This window comes from Chinchilla lanigera, unplaced genomic scaffold, assembly GCF_000276665.1.
Source record: "Chinchilla lanigera isolate Chin_1 unplaced genomic scaffold, ChiLan1.0 scaffold00015, whole genome shotgun sequence".
NCBI lineage: Eukaryota > Metazoa > Chordata > Mammalia > Rodentia > Chinchillidae > Chinchilla > Chinchilla lanigera.
In genome coordinates, this window is record NW_004955416.1 from 16,326,748 (window position 1) to 16,339,677 (window position 12,930).

At 52.9% G+C, this 12,930-nt stretch overlaps 1 protein-coding gene across 1 annotated transcript; it reads right to left on the reverse strand.

The window, feature by feature from the left end:
• Positions 1–1,907: 1,907 nt before the first annotated feature.
• Aen (apoptosis enhancing nuclease) lies at positions 1,908–11,322 on the reverse strand. Its single transcript, XM_005381572.2, has 4 exons — positions 11,228–11,322; positions 8,512–9,100; positions 5,166–5,366; positions 1,908–4,779 (listed from the first exon to the last, which is right to left on the reverse strand). Exons 2-4 carry the CDS (start codon positions 9,034–9,036, stop codon positions 4,543–4,545), a joined length of 963 nt encoding a protein of 320 aa, XP_005381629.1. The 5' UTR covers positions 9,037–9,100; positions 11,228–11,322; the 3' UTR covers positions 1,908–4,542.
• Positions 11,323–12,930: the final 1,608 nt, after the last annotated feature.

The following is a 12,930-nucleotide window of genomic DNA, read 5'->3' on the forward strand; positions in this document are numbered from 1 at the left end:
CCCACCATTGTGATGTCAGTCATGGGGCTCCCCACAGAGCAAACACGGGCCAATGCGGTACTTTTTTATTTTTTTGGTACTGGGAATCGACCTCAGGACCTTATGCTTGCAAGGCAGGCGCTGTGCCACTGACTATCTCCCCGGCCCTATGTGGTACTCTTGCTCTCCACACCTGTGAACTAAGTAAGCCCCTTTCTAAAGCATTGTTCTAAAGCACCCAGCCTTGGGCATTTTGTCAAAGTAACATAAAATGGTGCAAGACAGTGAATAGAGGGTCAGAGGCCACCTTTCCCTGGAGTCAGCCTGCCCCTCCCAGCTCAGCTGTCCCAACCGTGGCTGGACCTGTCCCTGAAATGTATACCTGTCCTGCTAGTGGAAAGCAGACCTTGAAAGGGGACCTGCGTGCACCGTGTTCACAGTGGCTTTATCCACAATGTCCAAGATGGGAAGGCAACCCCATGCTGGCCAGTGGCGGAGGAGCAGATAAATGCACACATCACACACACACCAAGGTCTGTGCAACCCCAAGGAAAGCAACAACATGGGTGGGCCTCGGGGACACTATGCTAAGCAAAATAAACCAGCCATGAGAATTCTGAGTCCAGTTATATGAAGTATCTAGTTGATGCGAGGCATAGTGGTACCTGCCCATAATCTCAGCACTTGGGAGACTGAGACAGGAAGATTACAAGTTCAAGAGCAGGCAGGACAATTTAAAAAATAAAATACAGTATCTGCTCAAATGCATAGAAACTCAAAATGGTAGTGGATAGGTAGATGGGAGTTACTACTTAACACACTCACAAAGGGACTGAATTCATGTCTTGCCGCCAGGCAACTGATTTAAATTTGATCATTCCTGTCAGCTTTAACTGAGATAGGATCAAAGAAATAAAATACGGTAGGATGGAGATCAGGAAACAGAGAATTTAAAATTGTACTTTTAAAGAAAAACTCCATCTTCTGAACACAAGGCCAGGGCCAGGTGTGGTAGCACAGGCCTGTAATCCCAGCACTCAGAAGGCTGAGGCAGGATCACTGTGACTTTGAGGTCAGCCTGCACCTCAAGTGAGACCTTGTCTAAAAACAAAACAAAATAAAACAAAACAAAACATCACTACACGTCCCGTTTACTCACTCCCAAAACAGCAAACATGGGCAAGTCCCTTTCAGCGGTTTATCTCCTTTCCTTCAGCTTCCTCCAGCCCAGAAAGGAATGGAGACTCCGAGGTGCGGCTCAAGGTGTACCTCCACCTGCAACGGTTTGCAGTGACCACCGCATACAGCAAGGGCGATACCTATCTGGATTAGAACCTGCGCCTCATTTTCTTGAGCACCCGCACTCCGCTCGAGTGTGTCCTTTATTTACTTCTCATAAATCTTTCTCATGCCTCTTTTTTCACTAGTGCATCCTGAAAACTCTTCTTCCAGGACAGGAGTCAGTGAACCTGCATACTTCTGTTAACGGGGTGGGTTAAATTCCTGATTTCAGCCTTGGGGACCCTCAGACCAGGCTGTGACAGAATCACAGGTGGTACAAGCATGACTATCCCATTGGGTGGCTTGTACAGGGGCCTTTGATTACAATAATGCAAAGAAAGGCTTTGGTTTAGCAGACTGGATGTCATCCTATTACAGTTCCTTAAGGAAAACATTAAAATGGTAAAAAGAATTGTAATGTAGCTACTTTTTGGTATTGAAGTTTTAACTGTACATTATATACAACAGCAACGGGGTACTGGTGAGAGCTCCACGTTTAAATTATTGATAAACTATTCATAAATATCAATTTTTTTAATGAAATAAATTTGCTGATTATTGCAATAATTTTAATTGGTATGAACGTATTAATATTTATATTTAGGCAGTAATTATTCAAATTCAAGCAACTAACTAGATCCAGGCAATTAGACTTTTTATTAGTTTTATTAATAAAGACTGATAAAAAGTGATACAGGCCACCAGAAGAGACAGTCGTGTTGCAGAGGGATGGACTGGTACCAGCCCAGACTCTTGTGTATGACGAGGAAAGAATCGCCCAGTGTACACCCCATAGTGAGCAAGCAGCTACATTTATTGAAGATCACAGGAAGGTGTGGAAGTCTATGCCACCATACAGCAAGGTGCCAGGGTGACAGAAAAGCGCTACACACAGGTCAAAGCACACGAAAGCGGCCAGAGTCAAACAGCACAAATCCGGCTTTCGCAGTGTAAAGGATCCTGTACCTGCAGCTTACACCTGCATGGACAGGTCCTGATTGACAGGAGCGATGACTGACGGTGTTGAGTCATCTGAGGGGCTCTGAACATGCACGCTGCCCCAGAATTCACTCCGATCTTAATTACACTCATGACATATAGTACATATTTATGAGCCTGCAATGAGGTGGGAGTAGGGTAAAGCTGACCAGATCAACCTAGGGGATCCAGCATACATGTGCTCTCACCTAGAGCATCACAGATCCCCTGGGTTTTTTAAATTTCTCTCCCTCTTCAGACAATGGACACAACCATAGGGTGCTTGAGAATTAAATGGAGGGGAAGCAGTGACTCCCTTAGCTCCACTGTATTCACTGTAATAGTCATGCAGATACCACAGTGATTCAAGCCAAAGGGACCACGTTTGGGTTTTGCAAAATGAAAGTGCTCTGGGAATCTGTTATACAACGATGTGAAATACTTAACACAGAACTGTACACTTACAAATGGTTGAGCTGGTAAGCTTTATATTATGTATATTTTATCACAATTTTAAAAATTTAAAGTAAGCGTATTGTTTGGGGAGAAATTAAATTTGTGCTTTATAATAGGACAACTGTAAAATGTAAAAAATTGTAATTCTGTAGCTGTTACTTTTTGCCATACCCCCCACTTTAAAAGATACTCCTTCTACAAAGCAAAGCTGGGAGCCCCAACAAGCCAGACAGATGACTCATGTGGAGGGTCACTTCACCCGCCCTCCCGGGGGAGCATTATTCCAGAACAAATGGCTTCGTAACAAAGCGATTTTCAATAGCACTTTTCCCACTGGTAACAGTGACAGCGCCACCTTCCCTCCATCCACAAACCAAACCACTGCTTGGTTGAGTCTGGCACTGGCCCCATCGACATCCTGAGAGAGGCCAGCTGTGGCCGTGGCTTGGCTGGCCTCCTGCTCTGCTGCCAGGGAGGAGCCAGCGCCCCACAGCCTCTGCCCTGGGGTGGGAGCCTCAGCTGACAGTGGCTAGTGGGCGTGTGGCAATGCCCCCCCACACCGTGCTGTCCCAACGCCATCACTTCCTGCACACTCTGGCAGGACACTGACAGGAAGCGGCACTGCAGAGCCACAGGCCACACCTGCAGATAACCCTGAACTTCCATGCCGCGTCCCTGTGCTGGCCCAGGCCCCGTGCTGGGGGGACCAGCACAGGGTCACAGCCTTGGAGACCACAAGGTCAGTGGCCTGCTCGTAAAGGGCGGGCCGGGCACTGTTGGGGCACCTGGCCTCTAGCCTCCTCCCCACCCACCCTATGCGGGAGCCCATGCCAGTCTCGCCACTTACACATGGGGAAGCAGACTAGGGCAGTCACAGCTGGCCTTGACGCTCAACGCCACGTGGCAGCAAACACAGGACTCAGAGGCCCGTGTGCCTGGAGCCCTTGGCCATCTCGGCACGCCAAAGCTGCTCCTTAGGAAACAGCACTTTCAGAAACTAACCTAAAGCCCAGCAGTCACAGTGACCACCAACCCGAGCAGGGCAGCACCACATGGGGTGCAGAGACAGCAGCTGCCGCACCTGCAGCTGCAGACACCCTGACTTCCTAGAGTGGGGGCCACAACTTAACTCAAACCACTGTGCAGTTGCCTTCGGTGCAGGGGGAGCTTCCTGCGGGAGGGCATGGGAATCCCTGACTCGGTCACAAACGTGTCAGTTCCCATTCAGAGCTGCTCTGCCCAGCCTGCTCCCTGCACTGCACCCAAGGACTTCTGATGCTACGCTTGGGAAGGGGCCAGCTCCTGCGGGAGGCCTGGGCTCTGTTAGTCCGTCTAGCCTAGCAGGGAGAGGACAGGCCCCGCAGGGCCCCAGGTTCCTACCGTAGCTGTGGCCAGAGCTGCGGCACAGAGACGGGAGAAATGAGGACTTAACTTCCACTTTAGGGCAGTTGTTCTGAACCAAACATGACCCTGCAGGAAGTTAGGTGACAAGAACTGAACTCCACCCTGTCACCGAACTGAGGTAAGGGAGCTCCAGCACACTGACCACCAGGGGTGAGGGGGTGTCGTGCTACAGCCAGCACGGCATGGGGCCCTGTGAAAAGCCCCGACAGCCGGGTGGAACTGCCTGACTCCTGCCACCTGCAGATCTATAAAGTGCCCTTAGTTAATCTACAGGAGTCAGAAGAACGAACTGCCAACAACGCTTGGGGGGCTGCACTGAGCACAGCACACAGACGGTGCTGGCAGCTCTGACCCTGGGCACCAAACACCCTGCCTGCCCTGTCCCGCCTGGATGTCCCGCCCGGTGTCCCCTGGCCCGGGCTTCCTCCTCAACCCTCCTCCCTCTCACTCGCTTCCTTCCTGCACCCCTCCTGTTCCTGCCCCAGCACCAGGGGCCAGGTCTTCCGGCCAGTACTGGTCCTCCATGTACTGCTCCACGTCCGTGCTGCTGTCGGGCTCCCTGTCCTCGGGGCACGACCACAGGCTGCTGGCCACCTCCTGCTCCCACCTGTCCTCCACCAGCCGGTAGAGCTCCATGGCTGTGGCAGCATCTTCCACTGATGAGTGCCCGTGCTGGCCCACCTGCGGACGAGAGCCAGTGTCACTGCCTGGGGGACAGGCCACAGGCCGCCTCGCTTCAGATCCTACTTCTCTTAACCGTGAGACACGGCGAAAGCTTCCCGCTCTGGGGGATGAAGAGCTGATGACAGTGAACATGAAGCAGGGCAGGATCAGGGTCCCCAGCCCTGACCGAGGGCCTCATGTCTGCTTCTAGGTGACACGAGAGCAAAGTCTGGGGGTGCAGGACAGAGTGGTCAGGTGGGGGACACGCCAAGGAGAGTTCAGACAGAAGTGACATTTACCCAGCGCGCTCGCTACACAAGGCGACCTGGATGGGGAAAGGACGGCCCACAGCCCCATCCTCACTCAGGGGCTTGGGGCCACCGGCTTCACTCCTGCGCACTCACCTGGATCCTCTTGTGCAGCAGCTGCAGGGCCAGGTCCTTCAGGGAGACTCGGGCTCGGGTGTGGAGGCCAGGCTGGCCGAGCAGGCTCGGGACGCTCGTGGTGTCGCGGGTCTGGCTCCGGGGATGGACATACTTGAGGGCCTGGAAGTCATTGTGCAGCGCGTGCCCCACCACAACCTTGCCCTTCAGGAGCTTAAGGATCTGTGAGTGGAGAGGAGCAGGGAGAAGAGCCCAGTCAGGCCTGCAGCGAGATGGACGCACCTCTCCTAGCAGTGCTCAGACCCTTGGGGAGCAGCAGAGGCAGATCCTGGGCTCCATCATCAAACTTGCTACCCCGTGTTTGAACCTAGGTCTGTCTTTTTTGTTATTTTTTTCTTTTGGTGCTGAGGATTGAACCTAAGGCCTCACCCATGCTAGGTAAGGGCTCCACCACTGAGCTACATCTGCAGACTATTTTGTAATTTTGAGACAAGGTCTAAGTTGCCCGGGCTGGCCTTGGATTTGTGATTCTCCTGCCTGTGCCTCTGAGCAGCTGGGACCACAGGTGTGAAGCACCTCGCCTGGATGAACCCAGGCCTTTTTCCTGATTGTAACCGGCAGGCTGTAATTTAAACACTCTGGACCCGTGCAGGCACCCTGCCCACCGCATTCCACAGGAAGCTTCTCGTCACTAGGCACATGCAGCCCTTCCCTGCTGGCAAGACCTCCGCTCCGAGCCCCTCCTGGGCTGTGGGTCTCAGGTCACTGGCTGGGCTGTCCCACAAGTCCAGTCTGTCCAGGACTCCATTCTCCCCTTCAGAGGACTCATCTTGTTTTCTAGGGACACATTCGGCTCATGAGATGGTGCAGCAATGCCTCCCACGCCGGGACCCAAGAGCACAGGGACCCGATGTGACTTCACCAGTGCCGCTCCAATGTACTGATTTATTATCAGTTTTTGGTCAGTGAAGACCTACCAGGTGAGGTCAACAGAACCACGCCTGGTGCCAGTATGTACAGCAAGGGCAGAAGCTCTTATTAGTATGTAAGAGATTCGGTCCTGGCTGCAGGATTCTGCCCCCTCGCTCCTCTGTGTACCAACTGCCCCTCCTCGCTCGCCAACCTGGTCTGTGGGCACAATGTGCCCCTCTCCTCCTAGCACCCACGGAGGCCGCGTCCAGGCCCTGGGCCTGTGCTCTCACCACCAGCTGCTGGCCTCACACGACCCACCTCTGCGGGCAGCGACGAGATGTGTTCAGACGTCATGGGACGCGTCACCATACAAGTCTCACACCTCATCTCCTACTCTACCCCTCACCACCCCAGAAGGGGAGAGACCAAGCCTTCCCTGAGCCAGGCAGAAGGAGGGGGCTGGGGGTGGGGCGCTTACACAGGCTCACTCCTATTGCTTTTGTTCCCGCTTGGCCTATGGCCTAGATAATCTCGTCTTCCCAAAGAACTGCTGCATGAGCAGGACGGATGGGGAGTTACAGCAGTTATTTCCCAAACTTGCCTCCCAACAGCCCAGAAGTGTTACAAAGTTGTTCTGTTCTACTGCTTCTTTTGAAAATGCAAACTTGTTTCAATACAAGATTGGATTCAATACAAGACTGGATTAGGATACAGTGTAAGAATGTTGATTTATTAACTTCTCTTTTGCTCATGCCTGCTTTTATCCCTGAGAAACACTAACGTACAACAGGTGCCCAGCTGGACAGGGCTAAGTGAGGGCACATGGCAGGTGCACACCTTGCTCACACACCAGCGCCCCCGCCTGCCCAGGTGGACACATCTACACCTACATGGGTTAACCTGGGGTTAGACCTGGATTCAAAGCCCAGGTGCTCTTCCACGGAGCTGTATTCCCAGCCCTTTTGTCTTGAGGCAGGGTCTTGCTAAAGTAAACTGCCCAGGCTCACCCTGATTTTGTGATCCTTCTGAGTAGCTAGCATTATGCGTGTGCACTACTGCACCTGGCTCAGTGGTACCGCTTTCAGAAATAGCTCTTCTGCACACGCTTCACTCCAGCCCAAGCAGCTGCCCTCCTGGCACCAGCTGCTACCAGCAAACTTCAGGACTTTTAAGGTAAAGTGCCCTGCTCGTTGGTGGATTGTGCATTTCCTAACCCTTTCCCACGTGCAAAACTGTGCTATCATTTTTTGTTAGGTTTCTCTTTTTCTTTCTATGGTGTCACTGACCAAGCCTTCTGACTCTGTTGCACCTAACACCATTTCCTCGTGAACATCCGGTGCTGGGTATGCTTAGCATAACTTTTAGGGATCTCCCAAGCCTAGAGACCTGCAGGATCAGAATCTTCATGGAAGAACCTATGGACAAGGGCGCTAGCTCATTAATCAGGCTTTAGATGTTTGCTATGGTCAAGAGCACCTGAGAATTCCTGCTACATTAGCAGGGTCCCAACTACTGAGCAATTTTTTCCAAGCACTTAAAAACTAGCATAAGGAAATACACTAACAGCTCAGTGCCTGAAGGATTCAGGGATACAGGCCCTGTACTTCTCATATAGACACCTAACACTTTATAGCACAAAGCAGACCCCGAAAGGTAAGCTGTTTCATCTCTCATCAAGGGCATAACCTTCTACAGACATTACCCTGTGTGTTGCCCCACCAACCCTTCATGGAGGTGGGGCCAAGATTTTTACTCACCCTATTCTACAAGGTGTGATCACAAAATACGGTGAACGTTTAAATCTAAAAGACAACTTATCACAGTAAAAGACACACTGCCACCAATCCCCCTCAAAACCCTCTCGCTTGCCTCGAGCACAACTCATCCCATCATTCTTGCCACTTTCTGAAGCAGCTCTGGAAGTCCTCTTTCGGGAGTGTCTTTAATTGTGCTGTTGTGGGTGCCTTAATCGCCCAAGTGGATTCAAAACGTTTACATTTCATGGTTATTTTGACTTTGGGGAAGAGCCAGAAATGACAGTGTCAGACCCAGTGAGAACACACTGTCATGTTTTTATATGACAGAAACCACTGTGGCCATGTAGAATCGATTCAGGACATTGAGGCAGGTACAAAAAGACACGGGGAGGACTTCCAGAACTGTTTTTCGGAAGTGGCAAGAATGATGGGCTAAGTGTGTTCAAAGAGAGTGGGAGAATTTTGAGGAGGATTAATAGCAATCTGTTTTTTACTGCAGCACCTTTAAAAATTAAAAATAGCGTCCATCACGTTCTTTGATCACACACCATGTATGGAGAAGGAACCTACTGCTTGGAGGAGGCAAGGGACTTTCTCAAGGTCTCTCATGCTCAGTGGGATCTGACTATACTCACATTCAGAGCTGCACCATGCAGCCCGTCACACAACCTGGACGAGCCCCCCCCACCTGCCCTCACCTCTTTCTGGGCCACCTGGAAGGGGATGGCCTTGCGCATGTGCTGCCGCGTGATGCCACTCCAGCGAGTGCGGTAGTCAACGATGGGCATCTCAGGCCGGATATACTTGTCGTAGAGGACGTCGCCATGGTAACTCACCACGGAGCAGCGGGCCAGCTCGCTCACGCACCCTCGGGGTCCCGTGCCCACCATCTCACAGTCAACAGCCACATACTTGCTGGGGGAGGGCCCCGAGGCTTCCCTGGGGGCTGGCCGTCTGCTGCCCAGGCCACCACCAGCAAAGCCAGCCCTGGGATGCTGCCTCCCGCCGCTGGCAGCTTCAGAGCCGGGCGGTGCCTCTGACGGGGAGGAGCCTGACTCCGGAGGCATGCTCAGCAGCCCCTGCTCCTGCAGCAAGGCCTTCCGGGCCATGAAGCGCTGGTGCTGTCGGCTCCTCCTCTTGTGCCTTCTCCGGAGCACATCCTTGGCGTTCAGGCTGGCGTTGGGCAGGCACTGAGTAGACCCAGGGCCTTCCCCCTGGACCATGCCAGTCAGTTCACAGCCTGCGGCAAGGGACGCCAGGGAGGCGGTCTCTCCTCGGGGCAGCACCCTATGGAGAGGACAAAGGGGCAAAGGGGCTGCATTAAGAGGTGGTCAGCCTACTCCTCAGTACTGAAGCTCACAGCTCCGGACTGGGTCGGAGACCGGCCTCACCGGGGACAGCACCCACACTGCTACCACCCCCTGTGGAGGACTGCTGCAACTGCATGGAGTCATGCCAGCACCCCAGCTAAGCAATTACCCCACTTTCCAGGAAAAAAAACTGAGGCATGGCAAATGAGGACTCCACCCAATGAGTAGGAGAAAAAGACTGATAAGAGCGAGAATCTACCAGGTGTGGAGCCACTCACCTCCAATCCCAGCACACTGGGAGGCTGAGGAGGAGGGACTGCAAGTTTGAGCCCAGCCTGGGCAATTCAGCAAAGAAACTTAGTGAGCCCGTCTCAAAATTTAAAAAGGGCTGGGGATGTAGCTGAGTGGAGGGTGGCAAAGGCACAGCGGTGTGGTCAGCAGGGGGCGACAGGGAGGGGCACAGGACAGGCAGAGAAACCAGCTGAAGGAGGCCTACACTCTGGACACTCTGCAAGGGTCCAGCTAGGTCGGCCCACCAGGTAGTCCGGGAAGGAAAGGTTCTGAGAAAGCGAAGTCACAGGCCCAAAGCCCAGGAGCCGATACGCGGCACTGCCAGCAGCACAGTTCGAAGGGCGCAGAGGCAGGGAGTGAGGAGACAGGTGGAGGTGTGAGAACTGCCTGCTCGTGGGCTTCCCCAGAGATGCACCAGGAGCCAGCTAAGTATTTCAGGGGGAAGGTGAAGTGATCACAACTGCCTTCCAGGAACAAGAGTGGGCTGGATAAGAATGCTGGCAGTAGCAGCAGAGACGGAAACAGGGTGAGAGTGAGGTGGAGCCCAGGTTTGCTGATGCCAGCTCATGCAGGAGGCCTCCGGCACCAAGGGCCAGGGTGAGGCTTGGTGACCCATTCTGACTCATCCACCTGGCCCTATTCATTCCCTCTCCAAAGCCTCCTCCCTTTAAAGATGCTTTAACTGCAGCTGTCAGAAGTGACACGTTCAGAACTTCAATGTGCCTTAGCCCACAAACGGGAGAATACCTGCACTAAGCCCCAGCTCGCCCTCCCTGAACTGGCTTGCGGTGCGGGCTTTCCTCTGTGGCGTTGAGGGTCATAGAATGAGTGGCCTTCCTGCCCGACACAAGGTCCTAAAGAAGCTAAACTTAGGTTCCCGGAGGTCAACATGGCCTTGCGTTTGAAGAGACAACAGCAGGCCTCTTCCACCTGCCGCGGCCTGGCTATGAGAACCAGCAGTGACCTGCACGAGACTCAGGCGCCAGCCCAGACGGAGCTGGCTCGAAGTGCACAGCCCTTTCAGCAAATGCGGATACAAACCTCGCTCCAGACTACTGGGGGCTCTGCGGGTCGGAGCAGCAGGCTCCCTGGTCCAGGAAAAAGGCCCAATGGCAAAGACCACGAAACAAAGATGTGGAGGGAGCAGAGTCAGATTCACCAGTGGTGTGGGATTAGACAGGCGTGGCTGTGATAGCAGGTAATTCTCAGTAACACTACATCTGCTAAAACACTACATCTGCCCACCGGAACTTCCTTGGAGAGAGGATCTTGGAATTTTCCCCCTGCCGTACTGGGGATTAAACCCAGAGCCTTCGCAGAGCTACACACATCCTCAACCCTTAAAAAAAAACATTTTTAAAATTTTGTACCAGACTCTCTCCAAATCGCTGAGGTGCCCAAGCTGGGCTCGAATTTGAGATACTCCTGCCTCTGCCTTCCAGAGTGCTGGAAATACAGAGGAGCATCACCCAGCTTCTGAGAATCATGGTGGCTAAGGGCGACCCCACCCACAAGCCAAGGTTCTCAAAATTGCCCCGACTTGGGAGAAACTGGCTCAAGATCTCCTGTGTTACTAAAAAGTTCCAACGCGCGGAAAGCGCGGCCGACCTCCCCGCCGGCCGGCGTCCCCAGAAGGCCTCGGGCGGTGTCACCAACCGGTCGCGGCGTCCGGGCCGAGGACCCCCAGGCCGGGGCCCCCAAACAGGCAGAGATCCATCCCCCAGGTCGGCCCGCATCGCCCCCTCCAAGGCCCGGGACACGCCGCACTGCCTGCTGCGACCCACCGCGGCCAAGGGCTGCGTCCCCGGCTCACCTGAAGCCCCGGCGTCTCTTCCGGCCCGCACGTGTCGCCGGCCGGCCGCGGCTCCCACATGCCCCGGCAAACCCGGCTCCGGCTGCCCGCCTATTGGCTTGCTGGACGGCAGCACCCGCCTACAACCGCTTCTGATTGGTCGAGCGTCAGTGCCGCAGGTGGGCGTGCCTGAGCCGGGGGGGGGGGGAAGGACTCCTAGGGGCGTGGCCTGTGACCCAGCGAGATGCGCAGGCCGGAAGTTTTAAAGAGACAGGACCCGGGCGGTCTCTACTCCGGGCCCCTGGGCTAGTTTCCACGCGGCTGGCTACCTGCCTCGAGTTGTGGGCTCCTTTGGTACAACCAAAGGTCAAATGACCAGAGTACACCCACATCTGCGGAATGCAGCAGTAGTTACTACCTCCTCCAGAGTTCTGGGGATTCAGTGAAACAATACAGTATGTAGTGGGCGCTCTTCAAAATCTCAGGTTTGAGCCAGGCTTCGTGGTGCACACCTATAATCCCAGTCGTGTGGAGGTCTGAAGCAGGAGGATCCTAAATTCCAGGCCATCCTGGGCAATTTAGTGATTTAGTGAGACTCTGGCTTTAAAAAGGGCGGAGGGAGCCACTGGGGATGTGGCTCAAGGCGAAGGATCTGATTCAATCCCCGGTACAAAAACAAACAACAAAAAACAGTTTCTGCTATACTTCTTCAAAATTAAAAATTCTTTTTTTCATGTAGGGAAGTTTGGATCTGCTGTTTTCCCTCTGAAGTCTTGGTAATTTTATTCTATGTAATAAAATGTCAATAGATAACAGGAACAAAAACATACCCCGGGCAGCACTGTTTAAGGGACAGGAATCCGAAACTCCAAGGGAGACCGGATGGCTGAGCCCTACTCAGAGCTCTAGGGGGCAGGGGCTTGAGCTTGGGGGGTCCGGCAGGCGCACACGGGCTGTGAAAAGGTGGCTGAAGAGGCCCCACAAGCCAGGGCTGTCTTGTTATGCAGATGAAGACTTCCGGGCCACAGCCACCTGTGGCGTCTGTCCTTGCAGGTTTCAGATGTCCAAATCTCTGCTTCCTGCAGAAAGAGTCCCTGGGCAGAAAGGGGGGGATTTCAGATAGCAATGCTGCTTATTCGTGTAGATAGATGTAAATTTCTTTTACAAGTGGATAGCTTTTCAGAGGTATTCTTTTTGGCTTTTTTTTTTTTCTTTTTTTTGAGACGGGGTCTCGCTGTGCAGTTCAGGCTGGCCTTGAGTTCACTTTGTACCCTAGGCTGGTCTCAAACTCACAACGATCCTCCTGCTTCAGCCTCCTGAGTGCTGGGATTACAAGCGTGCACCACCACGCCCCGCTCAGAGGCATTCTTGTGACAAGAGAGTTGGAGGTTGCTTCGGAGATCTGATTCTTATATAATGAAATGCTTCGGATTGGTTTTGATTAAAACCAATGTTTTAATCAAACATTGTGGTGCTGACACTGCAATGCTATCCTAGTCTGGAAGGAAAACGAAGGAACACTTACAACTTTATGGCCATAGAAAATTTTTCGAATTAGCAGGTTCAAATTTATCTACATATTCTTGGGACAGAAAAGCACAAGAGGGTGTTCTATATAACGAATTAAACTTGTACAAAATGCTGTGACAAAAGCCGAATATAAAGAATAGAATGTCAAATTCTATGGAATGTCAAATTTTTAAAAATGTAGATATAGTAAAAAA